The sequence below is a fragment of the Nicotiana tabacum genome, chromosome 9 (assembly GCF_000715075.1).
Source record: "Nicotiana tabacum cultivar K326 chromosome 9, ASM71507v2, whole genome shotgun sequence".
NCBI classification, from domain to species: Eukaryota; Viridiplantae; Streptophyta; class Magnoliopsida; order Solanales; family Solanaceae; genus Nicotiana; species Nicotiana tabacum.
The window spans coordinates 22,386,161-22,403,245 of record NC_134088.1 but is presented as its reverse complement, the minus strand read 5'-3'; the positions used below and the strand labels follow the sequence as shown (position 1 = coordinate 22,403,245).

General features: G+C 34.0%; 1 protein-coding gene across 1 annotated transcript; it reads left to right on the top strand.

Moving 5' to 3' along the window:
• The first annotated feature begins 5,135 nt into the window (after positions 1–5,135).
• Positions 5,136–16,061, top strand: LOC107831746 (nucleotide pyrophosphatase/phosphodiesterase). The gene is made up of 12 exons (XM_016659542.2): positions 5,136–5,471; positions 7,183–7,274; positions 9,753–9,828; positions 9,908–10,030; positions 11,215–11,307; positions 11,689–11,818; positions 12,031–12,112; positions 12,207–12,339; positions 12,855–13,060; positions 13,179–13,304; positions 14,479–14,788; positions 15,576–16,061. Exons 1-12 carry the CDS (start codon positions 5,250–5,252, stop codon positions 15,879–15,881), a joined length of 1,899 nt encoding a protein of 632 aa, XP_016515028.1. The 5' UTR covers positions 5,136–5,249; the 3' UTR covers positions 15,882–16,061.
• The last annotated feature ends 1,024 nt before the right edge of the window (positions 16,062–17,085 follow it).

Genomic DNA, 17,085 nt, shown 5'->3' with positions numbered 1-17,085 from the left:
AAAAATTGCATTTTCATGTCCATGTTTATCATTTCTTTCAATTAGTGTTTTATCTATGACTGTTTCAAGAGTGTCTCTCAAGGTGGGACTTGTTTGAACCATTTAGGAAGCGTCTCTATCTCCACAAATCTCAAATTCTCAGACATATTGAATGTGAAGATCAAAATGCAAGTAAATGCAATCATGTAGAAAAGTCGCTGTCAAATGATAATATTAGGAAGACTCGACAAAGAAAAAATTGAGTCGTTGTAATATTTTTCAAATCTTCCAGTAGAGAAAACATATACACATAATAAACAAAAAAGATAAATTAAAATCCCATGACATTTTATAAGTATGGAGAAGATAAACAGATAAATTTCCTCAATTAGTAAAATTAGACATCTCTTTGGATCTAGTATTTTTGGCGAATCTTGCTTTTATCATGAAGTTTTACCCTTCGTGTTTCCTTCTGGATCCCACAACATTGAACGCAATATTTTTAAGAAGAAACTTAAAAAAGGGAAGTCTTTAGTATCTTGAAAGAAGAAATACAAAAATGAAAGTTTCAATTGAAAATACCTTAACAACTTTGGATGGTTAAGGACCAAAAGCAAAAGGAATATCATTTTTTGGTTAGACACATCCACGGAAAGCTAAGATGATCTCCCTGGAACCACTAATAACTGGTGAGACTAATCTAGTATTCGCCTACTAAATACAGGAAATAATAATCCTTAATCAGTAGATCTGAATGATAAAATTGAATTATGTAGTTAATATCAAGAAAACTTAAACATTCAAAAGGATGCGAGGCAAGTAATGAAAGGTCAATATCATGGTAATATCTGAAGAATCATGCACGACCCAAAATCCTAACCTGTCGTGATTGCGCCTATCTCAATACTAGGCAAGCTGACAACCTCAATAAACCACAATTTCTTTTAAGTTTGAAAACATAATATTTAAATTCAGTGGAAGAAGTCTCACAATACAGATATAAACACTCCCAAAATCCGGTGTCACTGAGTACATAAGCATCTAAATAATACAAAGTCTGACGGATAAGAACACTGTCTGAAAATATAGAACAATACAATAACTGAAAGGAAAGAGAGTCAAGGTCTGCGGACACCAAGCAGCTACCTTGATAGTCGCCAACAGATAAATCCTCAAATCTGGCAACCGCCGTATCCGGAAGTACCTGGATCTGCACACGAGGTGCAGAGTGTAGTATGAGTACAACCAACTCAATAAATAACAAAATTAACCTCTGGGCTGAAAGTAGTGACGAGCTCCGCAGGTACATTCCAGTATAAATAATGGTACAAAAATGTAGGCATGCTTTCAAGTTCAATAGTTAAACTCAGTACAAGTGAAATAGATCAATACTGCATGATATGAGAAATATGACATCTCGGTAGAAAGACCTCATGTAAATACTGGTCACAAATTATTCGGTCACTCGGTACTATTTATGGCCAATCCAGCCCAGGTTGTTCCAACCCGTATATAAATACACATCGACTGACAGTCAGTCACCCAGTACCGTATAAGGCCAATCCAGCACTGGAATAATTTATCCCCAAATATAAATGATACGGACAAGATCCATGCCCCGGTAAACTCATTACAATATAAATAAGTAAGGCAAGTCCATGCCCTGGGAAATCCATCCCGAATATGCATAATTATCTACGCTCACTGAGGGTGTGTACAGACTCCGGAATAGCTCATTCAGCCCAAGCGTGATATAAAGCCTTTATGGCCTACTGCAGGTGGGTAGTCCCGATCCGCATAATAATAAAGCCTATAAAGCCTGCTGCAGGCGGACAACCCCGATCCACAAAATAGTAAAGCCAATAAGGCCTCCTGCAGGCGGACAGCCCCGATCCATATAATAATGATGTATAAAGTCATTATGGCCTGCTGCATTACGCAGCTCAATCCCATAAATTTCCTCATAATGGACAATTATTACTGAGTATGAAATGTATATTTTTGAACAATTAATTCAACAGCAACACGACCACATGGGTCCTAAAATATTGGCACATAGCCTAAACATGATCTTTAATAGGAGTCTCAACTTAATTTATCAAACATGTAGAGAATGTTCAGGTAATAACATGATTCATTAATCTTACAACTGCACAAGATTTATTCAAGACACAATTTATATGGTGCACGTCCACATGTTCGTCACCTATCGTGAGTGTCACCTCCAAACAATTTATATCATACCAAATTCGGGAATTCATACCCTCAGAATCAAGTTTAGAAGTGTTACTTACATCAAACCGTGTAATTTTGTACTCCGGTACGCCTTTGTCTCCGGAATTGGCCTCCAAACGCCTCGAATCTAACCATAAATAATTCGATTCAGTCAATAAAATTTATTGGAACTAATTTCATAAGAAAATGCTAATTTTTCATAAAAATCTGAAATTACACTCCAAATATTGCGCGTGGGGCCCACATATCGGAATCCGACGAAACTCATAAAATCCGATAACCCATTCAATTACGAGTCCAACCATATCAGTTTCACTCAAATCCGACTCTGAATCGACGCCGAAATCTCAAAAATTCGTTTCTATGAGATTTTTAAAATTTTCCTAAATTTCAATCTCAAAACACTAATTAAATGGTGAAAACAAATGATGGATTCGGATAATCTAACCATAATTGAGTTAAGAACACTTACCCCGATATTTTCTTTGAAAATCTCCCAAAAATCGCCTCTCCCAAAGCTCCAATTTGATAAAAATGGAAAATGGGACAAAGTCCCCTGCTTTATAACTCACAGTTCTGTCCAGGCCCTCGACCTTCGGTCCTCGGTTTTTATGACCTCGATTTCCATGATCTCGATTTTTTTCATGACCTCGATTTTTTCATGACCTTGATTTTTCATGGCTTCGATTTTTCCAGCATCAGAAATTTTTAGCAGCTGTTTAAGTCCAAATTTTGATTCGTTTAACCATCCGAAACTCATCCCAAACCTCCCGGACACAAACCATATATGAATTTCAATCATAAAATACGTTACGGACCTGCTCGCGTACTCAAAATACTGAAAAGAGGTCGTCTTGACCCTATATTGACCATGGTCAAACTCCCAAGTTTCTTAACCTTACTAGTCTCTTAACCAATGATCCAAAAAGAAATACACCCAAGTCCCCCGGGACCTGTCAAATTATACCAACAAGTCCTATAACATCATACGGACTTAGTCGAAATCTCAAATCATATCAAACAACGCTAAAACTATGAATCATACCCAATTCAAGTTTAAGGAACTTAAGAATTTCCAACTTTTACATTCGATACCGAAATCTATCAAATCAATTCTGATTGACCTCAAATTTTGCACACAAGTCATAAATGACATAACGGAGCTATGAAAATTTTTAAAATTGGATTCCGACCCCGATATCAAAAAGTCAACTCCCCGGTCAAACTTCTGATGAATTTGACTTTTGCCATTTCAAGCCTGATTCTACTACGGACCTCCAATTTCGGACACGCTTCTAAGTCCAAAATCATCATACAGAGCTATTAAAATTATCGGAATTTGAATCCAAGGTCATTTACACATAAGTCAATATCTGATCAATTATTTTAACTTAAGCTTCCAACATGAAATTTATTCTTCCAAGCTAACTCTGAAATACCTTAAAATCAAAACTAACAATTCACACAAGTCATAATATCTCGTAGGAAGTTATTCAAGATTTCAAATAGTTAAAAGGAGCGTAAATGCTCAAAACGACCGATCGGGTCGTTACAAATCACCTTTGGTTCCTTAAAGAGCTGCAGCAAGATATGTAAGACTATGCTCCGCACAAGTTTGTATATTTAAAACTACTTTCAAGTAGACATATAACTCAAATATTGCTTTTTCGAGAACTATTTGCTCCTTATATATAAATTACTTGAGCTTAATTTCTAGTTAACAACTAAAAAAAGCTCAATTTCTAATTAGAATATCAACTCCGTATAGGATAGAATGCAAGAGGCGAATGTGTCGTACGGAGTATAACAATTAGGTAGAAAACAGAGAGTTCCTAAACGAATTCAACTTGAGCTCTAAATGACTAACTGTTTGTTTTTCTTATACCAAAAATTCAATCTGTAACCTCATCAATCTAATCACAGCTTTGAGATTAATGATATAGAGCATACATGTGTTGATACATCTGATTTCTTGTTATGATCCAGCAAATTCAATTCCAAGGAAGCATTTCAACTCTCCTAGATCTTTTATCTTGAAATTTTGGTACAACACCTGTTAGCTTCTTCAATCATCTTGTCATGTTCGCGTTATCAGTAAGTTATTGACATATATAAGGACGACAAGTTCACGACCATGTTATTGACATGCCTTTTAGTGAACAAAGAAAATTATATTATATTATGAAATGTTTAACGTATACATAGAACTTTTTTGAATGTGCGTTGGACAAGTTGGGCTGCTAGCTACAGCCGCCATTAAGATATTACCGAATATATTCCATATTGTCACATCCTACAATAATATTCTAGTTAATTATACCATCAATCAAGAAAAAAGGTTATACCATCAATTATTCATTCATCTATTTTTTATATTCTCACAGTGTTTAATAATTGTTATATCATCAAGTCAAACGATTATAAGAAATTGTTCACAAAAATTAGGATTAATATTCTAGAGAGTAAGACAGGTAACATACTATAACAAATTCTGTTGTCACTGTGCATAGGGGCGGAGCTAGAGGTACAAAGGGGTTCACGGAACATTATAAAAAAAATTACAATATATATAATATCAAAATTATTATACTAAATGTTGAATCTCATTCGCTTTTCTTTATGTTTATTTCTTTTTATTTTAAATCACCTAGGTGAAGGGGAATCTTGGCGTAATCGGTAAAGTTGATGTCATATGACTAGGAGTTCACGGGTTCGAGCCGTAGAAACAGCCACTTATAGAAATGCAAGGTAAGACTGCGTACGATAGACTCTTGTGGTCCGACCCTTTCTCGGATCCCGGGAGCTTAAAGACAATAGACTTGTTTTTTTAATTTTTTTTAATCACCTAGGTGAAAATCCTGATTTCACCGTGGATTGTGCATAAGTTAATTTCATTTCTAATTATTCACGTTATTCATATGATTTAATTCCCTCTCCCTCTTTTTCTTGTACTATAAAGTCTGAATACTCCACTTACCTATTCATGCCTCACCTACTCCCATATCCCACAAACAAAAGAAAGTGAAGGGAGAAAAATGAGGAACAAATTCTACTTATTAGTTTGTGTTTTAAGTTTTGTGTTGACTTTAAATAGTATTGTTTTAGCTGATGAAGACTATATTCGTTTGAAACGCCATGAACATGACCTCAGCCAAGGGGAACAGCCATTGTCAAGAGTTCAAATCCACAAAACTGTTCTTGCTCTACGTAAATCTGCCTCCATTAAAGTTGCTGGATCTACTCTTCTTGGCTCTACGGTGATTTTCACATATTCATCTTCATTCTGCAGCACCACTATTTTCTTGTTTTTTTCCCACCTCTTAAAAATGTCCATACATTTTTTTTTTCTTTTTTCGAGTTTTGTTTCCAAAACGTGCTTGTCCATTGCAAGTTTTTGAAGATTTTTCTAAAATAAGCTTTTCATAAAACAAAGATGATTTTGCCAACTTTTTCAAAGTTTTCTGGAAACCTTTTTTCCCACTCACGACAATGCAACATTTTGGTGAAATGCGTGTCCAAACATAATTTCAAATACTATGTTTTAAGTTAGTTTAAACGTAATTTTAAATACTATTTTTCAACTTTAACTCCGAATACTATTTTTTTCAAAAATTATAATTTTATGTTCAAACGTGTGTGTATATATATATATATATATATATATATATATATATATATATATATATATATGTGTGTGTGTGTGTATATATATATAGTTAGCAAGGTATCCATTTTTGCTTTACCCAAAATACCCCTTATAGAAAACAAACAGTGTGTTAATGTGAGGGACTGTTTTGTCCTTTCCCTAAAGGCCACATTCAGTTGTCACGACTTGGATTTTCCACCCTCTCTCATATTCAACTTTCTTTTCCAATCCAAAGCTTTTTCCACTGCTAAATTGTTGATTTTCTTACAGGTTTCAACCAATAAAATTTTCATAATGCGACACTCAAAGAACAACTATATTGAAAATCTATAAAATAAATCAAACCCATATTTGTTAGAATTCGCATTTGAGTTTTAAATTACGCATGTTTACCCTCGACAAATCCCACTAGTGGAATTTGGGGAGGGCATTGTATACGCAGATCTTACCCCTGACATGAAATAGGGAGGTTGTTTCTAATAGACCTTCCACATCCTTTCCTCCAAGAACTTCCCACCTTTCTCTTCGGGTGACTTACCATCAACCCCTCTTGTCTATCCATTTAAAGTAGAAACTGAAGTTTAAAAAAAATGGAGGGAGGGGGCGTTAAATAAAACGGGTTGAAATCTGAGAAGAATTTGTAGTGAAGCAAAATCAGTTTCCTTCTCTTCTCGAGAGAGAAATCAGAAATGGCAGGTGAAAAGAACCCTTTTAGTGTGTACATTGTTAATTTGCTGTTAAGGATATTTGGGTAAAGCAAAAATGGGTACCTTGCTAACTTGGTAGCTTCTGGGTTTTGTGTCAGATCTAAAAAAAATTACTCAAAATCGACTGGATCTTTATCTTTAATTGTTGAAAACTGTTTTGCGAACTTGAATTCCATGTTTGGGGAGTTTTGGCAACTGATTTGAGGTGTAGCCAGTTGAAACTCAAGCTTCTTAGATCTGGAGAATTCGAATCTATTAACTTTTGTTTTTCTTTTTACTAAGCTAACTGATAAAATTAATTAAGCTTCCCTTTTTCCCATTAAAAATGACAATTGTTGAATCACAACCCTTCTTCGTTCCCTTTCTTCTTCACAAGATTCATGATTACAGAGGAGAGAGGAAACTTTACTAATTTTTTTTTTGTTTATCCCTTTTTAAGAAAGATAAACTTATCAAACTGCACAAAGTTTCTTTAAATTTAACGCTAGATATTTCTACAAAGATATTGGACAAGGTATTAATGTTGAAAATATTCTTATTATCCAACATTTTCTTCCTAAATATTTTCCCTTTTTGTAAGTGGAATAGTAATATGTAAATTTTTGATGATTATAGGGTGAAGATGTTGAATGGGTTACAATAAACCTCAAGAACGCAAAGCCCACAAATGATGACTGGATTGGTGTATTTTCTCCTGCAAAATTCAAGTAAATTTCTAATCCCTTTAGGTATTCCAATACTTTTATAATTGTTAGATAATTCATAAAATTCTGAAAATTACACAACTTTAATATACAAAGTACCATCATGGGCGGAGCGAGCTTTATAGTTACGGGTTCCACACAATCAAATAGTTTTTGCTCAAACTTATCCGTAAGGACATAAGATTTTTTTTCACTTTTTTTCAAACAAAAATTCATTTTTCCGAAATCAGTGTTCGACCATAAAATTTTTAATTTTCACTTGAAGATAAATTTTGAAATTTTTTGAAAATTTTAAATCCTCAAAAAGTTATTTTTCAAATTTTTACTTAAATCACTCACAAAATTTAAAAAACAACCCAAAATTATATTCATGTCCAAACACAGCTCTAATTTTCAAATATTATTTTTAGTTAAAAAAAATTTACTTTTTTGTTGGAATTTTATAATTCTTATGTCCAAACGCCCACTTAATATTTCTATTAAAAAAATTCATTGAATATGTATAAATAATTTATTTTGATCCCCGTAAGTAAAAGAAATATGGTCCATAACCTTTAAAGTAAGTAGACGTTTAGACACAAGAATTGTAAAATTCGAAAAAATGGTAAAAAAATTTTCCAGTGAAAATGATATTTGAAATTTAGAGTTGTGTTTGGACATAAATTTCAGTTTGGGTTGTTTTTGAAGTTTTGTGAGTGATTTGAGTGAAAATTTTAATAAATAACTTTTTGAAATTTTTTAAATTTTTAAAAATTTCTAAAATGCATTTTCAGGTTAAAATTAAAAATTTTATAAACAAATGCTGATTTCGGAAAAAAGTAAAATTTTTTTGAAAAAAACTTCCATCAAATTTTATGTCCAAGCCCTAAAATATTCTTTCTTGAATCTTACAAGGAACTAATTTTTTTCGATTTTGATGATGTACACTAACATGTAAAAAAGTTTCACACTATTAATGTAGTTTAATAATTTATGTGATGGCCTTCAAACAAATTAATAGAGTATATGTGATGATAGGTTAATTATTATTTATTTGATAACTAAATAATATTTATAGAAATTTATTTATAATTGTTTCATAAGTAAGTTGAGTATCATTTAATTGATAACTCTATCTTTAATCCCTTATACGTGTCTCTCCTTTTTTAATTAATTTTGGTGGAATACGAATTTTACTTTTTGCTGCAGCATTATTGTTTGGATGTACTCTCTGTTTCATTACACGTGCATCTATCGTCGTTTATTCATATTCAAATAAAAGTTACTGAGTCAAAGAATTAAAGTTATAAGTACTACTTTAGATTGTAATTTAAAAAAATCGAAAAAGTTGAAATTAAAGATCATATTGTCGTACTCTTTCTTCATCTGGTCCACTACAACCCCAATAATAGATAATAAAATAAAAAGTGAAAGTGCATGTTACTCCAAAAATAGCTGCAGATTACGACAAAATATATTATATAGCCAAACAAAAAGAGGAAACACCCAAAAAAAAACAATACTCCATTCATCTCAAGTTATTTCCTGAATTTTTTTTTATTTTAGAAGTTTAAGATAAAATTAATTATTTATTTTTTATTTTACTCTTAATAGTAATTATTCTTAAAGATAAAGATAACACATAAATAGAGTAAGTATTCAATGAAGAGAGATTATATTTTAATACATAAATAAGGGTAAAATAATCTAAAAAAAATTTTAATTAATATTTTTTAAGGGGTACGTAAGTAAAAGAAAAATATGACAAATAATTTAAGGTGGAGAAAGTAATAATGGAAGTAGGAGCGCAGATGCCACTTTTATTCCATTTTTCTCTTTTACTTCTTAGGTTAATCATTTCTTTTGTTTTGTTATAACATTTTGGGAGTTATCTATCACGCAAACTTTTTTGTTCATACTTTTCACGTGACTTAAAAATTTAATCTACGGGTTAGTCATGCTGGACTACTGGTGTAATGGTGTTCTAGGTAAAAGTTTAGCCATATTTGGTTATTTATATCATATCAATAAATATAAAAAATATATTTTTTAATTTAATGCAATTATTGAATAAGTGTTACGGGTGTTCTACCACTAGAACAGTAGAACTGTCACTAAAGTCACCGAGCTATGTTTTTGGATGATGTTAATGAGATTCAACAACAACAAGCCCAGTAAAATCTGACAAGTGAGATCTGGATAGGGTGAAGCGTACACCTTACCCCTTACCTAACAAATTGAATTTTGCTACAATATAATTTCTGGCGAAGACCTTTCCGCCCTCTAAATCCGCCCTCAGTGCCATGTTCTTTATTATTTGAAGGTAAAAACAAATATTATAATCTCAAAACTAAGCCACTTATGTCGATAACGAAAAGAGTAAACTAAAAGTAATAAAAAAAAACAAATTGAGATCCAAATAAACCATAATTGGCTCGGTTAGAAAATTTACTCTTGCTTATCTTTTGTTAATCTAACAATTAGTAAATGGTTCAACTGCAGTGAATCAATTTGTGACCCAGTAACAATTGATGAACAAAAATTTGGTGCTCCATTTTTATGTACTGCCCCCTTAAAGGTATGTCTAACAACTTATATTTCCATATTAATGGACTTCCAATGATCTTGATTTATACTTTTTTTCTTCTTTTTTACAGTTCAAATTTGCAAATTACAACAATGTCAATTACACAAAGACCGGGAAAACTTCACTTAAGTTCCGGTTAATTAACCAGCGTGGGGATTTCTCATTTGCCTTCTTCTCTGGCGGTTTGTCTAATGTAAGTGTATTTCCATATTCTGTAAATTATACTCCTCCGTTTCAATTTATATGAACCCATTTGACTGGGCACAGAGTTTAAGAGTTTAAGAAAAGATGGAAGACTTTTGAACTTGTGGTATAAAATGAGGCACATATATTTTGTGTGCCTATAAATCATTGCATAAAGGTAAATTGTTTCCAAATAAGGAAAGTGGTCATTCTTTTTGGCACAGACTAAAAAGGAAATAGGTTCACATAAATTGAAACGGAGGGAGTATATATTTTCTTTGCTGATATTGACTTTGTTATTGTGTGTGTTGGCATTTGAATTTCTCATGTATTTATGCTCTCATTTCTCTAGCCGAGAATCTATCGGAAATAGTCTCTATGCCCTTTCAGATGTAGGGATAAGACTGCGTACCCTCCCCAGACCCCACTTGTGGGAAACTACTGGGTTTGTTGTTGTTGTTGTTGTATTTCGACTTCGGAGTGTGGTCGGACGATAAAGGTTCTCCACTCTTAACTCGAGGTCTTGTATGGAGTCCCGAGAATGAAGTTTCACCTTGGTAGAGAGTGCCCTTGGTGGGACGATAAAGGTTCTCCACTCTTAACTCGAGGCCTCGGTTCGAGTCCCGATACTGAAGTTTCACCTTGGTAGCGAGTGCCCTTGGTGGGACGATAAAGGTTCTCCACTCTTAACTTGAGGTCTCGGTTCGAGTCCCAAGAATGAAGTTCACCTTGGTAGCGAGCGCTAAAACACCCTATTCATATTGTCAGAATATATAACTTAAATTGATTTGAAATTAGGCAACCTAGAAGAATGATAGATCAAGTTGTGTATAATGTGTTGGAGATGTGATTGATTTTACTTGAAACTTTTGTATATTAACTTTAACCTTATAAATAATTCAAAAGTATAGTTAAGAAAGGTATTTTCCCTTGTTTTGGTTAAAATCAAGTGTGTTAGTTGACAAGTAACTTGGACTGATTGAGAATGATTATAAATTGGAAATTAGCAATGAAACTCAAACTGTCGTTGTCTAAGTTAATTACTTCAGCTTCTCCAAGTTGGGTAAGTATTTGAGCTTTGTAGGACATTTTACCTCACGCCAATGATCATTATAGTTTCTGTTTCTGCTATACTTATAGAAACTTTCTCTTGAGACTTGGATTTGAACTAATAGATTCATATGTATGTTACAGCCTAAGTTGATAGCCATCTCAAATCACATTGCGTTTGCCAATCCGAAAGCACCTCTTTATCCGCGTCTTGCTCTTGGGAAGTCATGGGATATAGTAAGTTTTATCTTGTTATGATTTTTTCAGCGTATTCTGTTTTCGTTAAGATATGCATGTCCATTTTTATCCGTTATTACAGGGTCTTCAGTAAAAACATTGAATGTAGTAGTGTGTCAAGGTAATTGATGTATCAACTCCTTAAATTGGAGAACATGTTAAATTGATTCATTATTTTGAATCCCCTTGTTAGAATGTCTGCTTTGCCACTGGTCTGGCTCTTTCCCGGACCCTGCGTATAGCAGGAACTTAATGCACCGGGCTGCCCTTTTTTTTCACTGCAGCCTGCAAATTGGAGATTCATGTTAAGTTGTTAAGCATCCTATCCAGTGGTCGCATCAAATCTTGAGATTAACTTGTGCCTTTTTTTTTTCCTTTTAGATGACCGTTACGTGGACAAGTGGTTACAGCATAGACGAGGCTGTTCCATTCGTCGAATGGGGTTGGAAGGGCCAAGCTCAACAACGCTCCCCAGCAGGGACACTGACATTTCATCGGAACAGCATGTGTGGTATGAGGACTTTTATTTAACAACTGTTTTGATCAGTTGAAAAAGGCATGCCTGATGTTCACTTTTCATGTGTATTTTACTCTCCTTCTCTTATTCATGTATTCTGACTGAAGTTGAAGATAGAGTAGGAGAGGGTGAAATTCGAAATTGATTTAGTATGATGCATTCATTTTGCATTTTCATACTGAATAATGTTATGAACGCGTTTGTAGGAACGCCTGCTAGAAGTGTGGGATGGCGTGATCCTGGATTCATACATACTAGTTTCCTGAAAGATTTGTGGCCAAACATGGTGTAAGTTTTTCTAGTGGCCGATTTCTCTAGCGAAAAGTTACTTCATCGTTGAGATATACATCCCTTTTTGAGCTCTTAATTTGTGAAATTTCAGGTACACATACAAGTTGGCTCACTTGTTAAACAATGGTTCGATTGTTTGGAGCAAGCAATATTCATTTAAATCTCCTCCATTTCCGGGACAAGAGTCACTGCAACGTGTTGTGATATTTGGAGATATGGGGAAGGTAATCTACTATTATTACCTGTTCTTCTAATACAATGCAAATCTATTTTATCTTCTTTTCCAAATCTTGAAGAATGTGGTTTTCCGATATATGAAACAGCATACACGCATAAAATCATCATGGTCAGTTTCCAGATCAACGAAAAAGAAGGAAAATGAAATCATATAGCTGTACTATGTCTGATTTTATGGGAGGATGAGACGTGTGCGTCAAACATACAATTAATATTAATATGCCATCCAAAATTCAAATGTTTGTTTACTATGAAAAATAAGTTGATCCTATCAAACAAAAGAGAAAAGACTGACCGGAGCATTGTAACTGAAAAGACTTGCATTTACTTAGAGAGGATTCTTGCACTAGCATCTAATTATTTCACTTCTTGCATTAGCATCCAAGTCTAAATTACCAAGCCTCCTTGTACTTGGCTTATGATCATTCAACTTTAAACCTTTAAAAATACTTCGTGTACATTAGATTGATAACAATTCTTTTAATTCTTTTTGTCGTTTCAGCAAGAGCGCGATGGTTCGAATGAATATGCTAATTATCAGCCCGGTTCACTTATGACAACGGACACCCTTATTAAGGACCTTGATAACATTGATATAGTTTTCCTTATTGGAGATCTCCCCTATGCAAATGGCTATATCTCACAATGGGACCAATTTACAGCTCAGGTGGAACCAATAACATCGAAAGTACCCTTCATGATTGCAAGGTGTGTTCATCATCAAGATTCCTTTGTGATCGTGGATAGTCTGCTTTTAATTATTTGATATTGTATTTCATATAGTTCTTGTTCTTCTAAGTGTCTACGACGAAAATTTGTTTTGCAGTGGTAATCATGAAAGAACTTGGGAGAACAGCGGATCATTATACACTGGTCTGGACTCAGGTGGAGAATGTGGTGTACCAGCCGAAACATTATACTACGTTCCAGCAGAAAACAGAGCTAAGTTCTGGTATGCGATTCATGTAAAACACACATTCTTATTGCTAGTGGTGATAATATGTGGAAAGATTATAAGGGCATTGAGTAGGGGAAAAAAAAGAAACTTTAAACATAAATTGATACTAGTACAGTCTTAAAGGGTGCATAATTCAAGATAACTAGATGTTAGTGTTGTCAAATTTTGCTTGAGGTACCTTAAGTCCCTGAAGTTAAGTATGGCTGCGCGCTCCGCCTTCCTTAAAACTGGTGCTTTAGTGCAGTCACCAAGGCGACAAGGCATCCATTTCCTGGTTTCTGTCTTGAAAAGGTTTGCACTGATTATAGGACTGGCAAACTTATATACTAATTGTTGAAGAAGTATTTGATGAATTTTTAGTGATCAAGAATTGGACAATAAAAATTAATAGGAGTATAAGAAAAGTAGTCTCTAAATTTGAATTAGAAATTTCAAACCTCATCATTTGCATGTGGATTAGAAATTAAATGATTTTTGTACTTGATTGACGTGATTTCACTTAATTGTAGTTATGTTCAATTTCACTATATTCATATTCTTGATATAATCCTTTCTTTAATAAAATACTCACTTTTTACATTTTGTGCTTAAAGCTCGGATAGACCTTGGTGCTTTCCTATGCTTGTCGCCTTTGACAACACTGCTAAGAAGTCTGAAACATATCCTTTGCATAATTAAGAAACATCATTGTCTTCTCTATTTATCAGAGATTTCGCTTCTATATTAAATCCGATATGCCATCATTGGAAGGTAGAGGAGAATGATAAATATTTGCAATGGAAGATTCAGTATTGTATCAGCTAGCACTAGAACAGGTCAACAGGATATCAGATGGACTGACCTTACCAGCACATTACTACTTTAGTTTCACTTTGGGTATTCTATAGATTCATCGCTGAATTGACTTATTTTGTTAACAAGTTAAGATCCTTAGAGTATAGTCCTTCAGAAGGTGGCTGCCTTCATTTAACTAGTGTGTCATGTTGCTTTCCTTGTGTTTTTCTTCTCTTTACATGCTTTTCCTTCACAAGGTAGGGGTAAGACCTGGATACACAATACTCTCCTCAGACCCCACCTGTGGGACCACACTGGGTTTGTTGTTGTTATTGTTGCAGTTTAATTTAATCAACGTGTCGATTTTCACATGGAGTGTGTATCTCGTTGACAGGTATGCAGCCGATTATGGCATGTTCCACTTCTGCATAGGAGACACTGAACATGACTGGAGAGAGGGATCTGAACAATACAAGTTCATTGAGGAATGCTTTGCATCAGCGAATAGACACAAACAACCATGGTTGATTTTCTCCGCTCATCGTGTTCTTGGTTATTCTTCCAATGATTGGTATGCTAAGGAAGGCTCATTTGAAGAGCCTATGGGAAGGGAGCACTTACAAAAACTCTGGCAGAAATATAAGGTTGATATGGCATTCTTTGGACATGTCCATAACTATGAAAGAGTTTGCCCAATTTACCAGGTATTCAATTATATTTCTACACATAAAGTGGGTATTATAGAACTATGATTTATTCAGGAAAATGTCTTACATGTAGAACTTGCCTAATTTTTGCTCTTTTTCGCAATATTTACTGATTTTGACCGAAGGGGAGCCTTGGAGCAACGATTAAGTTGTCTCCATGTGACCTATAGGTCAGGGGTTCAAGCTGTGGAATCAGCATCAGTAGGCTGCTTACATCACACCCCCTTGGGGTCCGGCCCTTCTCCGAAACTAGCGTGAACGTGAAATGCTCTGTACACCGGGCTGCCCTTTTATTTATTGATTTCGACTCTACTTGATCTTACACATTTTTCTTATTTTTAACATAATTCAATTAGTGACAATTCACTACTCCTTTTGGTCCCCTCTTCATACTATATATACTAGAATTTGATCATTCTCCTTCTCTCCTTGTTGCATTTCTATGCAGTTGTATTGTACCTGTCGATGCTGCAGTTCATGTACTTGTACTTGTTTTCATGATTTTAGTATTTTATGTGTAGAACGCATCATTATTTCTTCATAAGCTAGTTTTAACGTTAATGATATCTGAATAACAAGTTTGGATAGGCACCTCTAGTTAAATATTTTCTTGGATTTTTTGTTGAAACCATAAACCTTTTCCTACTAAACATTGCACAACCCATTCAACCCTTTGAAAGTAAAAGAACAAGAATTTGCAGCAAATTTTGAAATGACACTGTTATTTCACTTAGATGTTTGAAAAATCACTCATTTTATTGCTGTCAAATTGTTGTATGAACAGAATCAATGTGTGAACAAGGAGACGTCACACTACTCGGGCGTAGTGAACGGAACAATCCATGTTGTTGTTGGCGGAGGAGGAAGCCATTTGAATAAATTCACCACTATTAACACCACATGGAGTGTATTCAAAGATTATGACTATGGATTTGTCAAACTTACAGCATTTAACCAATCTTCCCTTCTCTTTGAGTACAAGAAGAGCAGAGATGGTAAAGTGTATGATTCTTTTACAATCTCAAGAGACTATAAGGATGTCTTAGCTTGTGTCCATGATGGCTGTGAACCAACTACTTTGGCTAGTTAAACTCGTCGTGTCTAGAGTTTATGTAGCAAGGAATAAGTACCTTTAAGTTTTCTTTCTTTTTTGTTTAACCATCTAGTATGTAACCTGGCTAATTCGAATTCCCGTTGCGTAAGTCCACTAAAGGGGGAATGAGTACCTTTAAGTTGGTTCTAGAGATATTACTATCTATATCTTGCCTTATGTTTCCTTGTCTTTCATATTGCCTCCTGTTAAGTGGACGTAATTATGTAAACAACCATTTTTTCTTAATTTCGAAAAAATATATATATATATATCTACCTTATGGAAGGAAGTCATTTCTTTTACAAATATCTTAACTCTAACTCTGTCTGACTTATTTAAGCCAATACTTAAATATTATCATCACTTTTAATATTTAATTTTTTTTATTAGAACACTATTCAATTTGCAGACATTGTTATCCATCTTTCGTTAATATCTTTGGGAATACATTTTCCATTTACCAACCAATTAAACAGTTTTAACTCACTTTTCTTTTTTTGAGAAATTGGAATACATATTATTAATACTAAGAACTAGTCACATTACATGCCATAGAGATGCCACTTAGGGCATTATGATTGCCAAGTTACTTAGTACCAGTGTTTTAAAAGGCGTTTTCGGAGTGAGCCCTGGGGCGAGGTATACCAAAAATATCTCGAGGCGATAGTGTGGAGCGAAAGTCTCAAGAGGCGTACGCCCAGCAATTCAGGGCGTACGTTCGGGAGTTCGGGGCGTACGCTTGGACTTTCGAGGCGCTTTTTTTTAATGAGGCGTAAGCCCCAGAGACTTTTTCAAATTAAAACAAAATTTGTTGAATAAGTCATTTATATAATACTCAAATTCTCAAAATTCAGCTTGGTAATTACTCAAAGGTTTTAAAAAGTAATTAAAATGTATTAAATTTAAAAGTCAAGAACTTTTTTATTGATTAAAGCCCTAATTCATGGTCTTTTTCAATTTTTTATCTTGTCCGTTAGTCTACTAATATCTCCCAAAAACAACGAATATTCAATTTCTTTTTTACAAATACAAAGAGAACTCCATTTTTCTTCATAGCAGCAAGTTCAAAGTTCAAATTGCAGGTTAGTCATTCTTTCTGTTCCTCCATGTAGAAAACTTTATTCTTTTCGGCTCAAGTTACTTTTGCTTATAAGTAGCATATAATAGATTCTTTTGACTAGTCTTTTGTGGGGATGAAGTA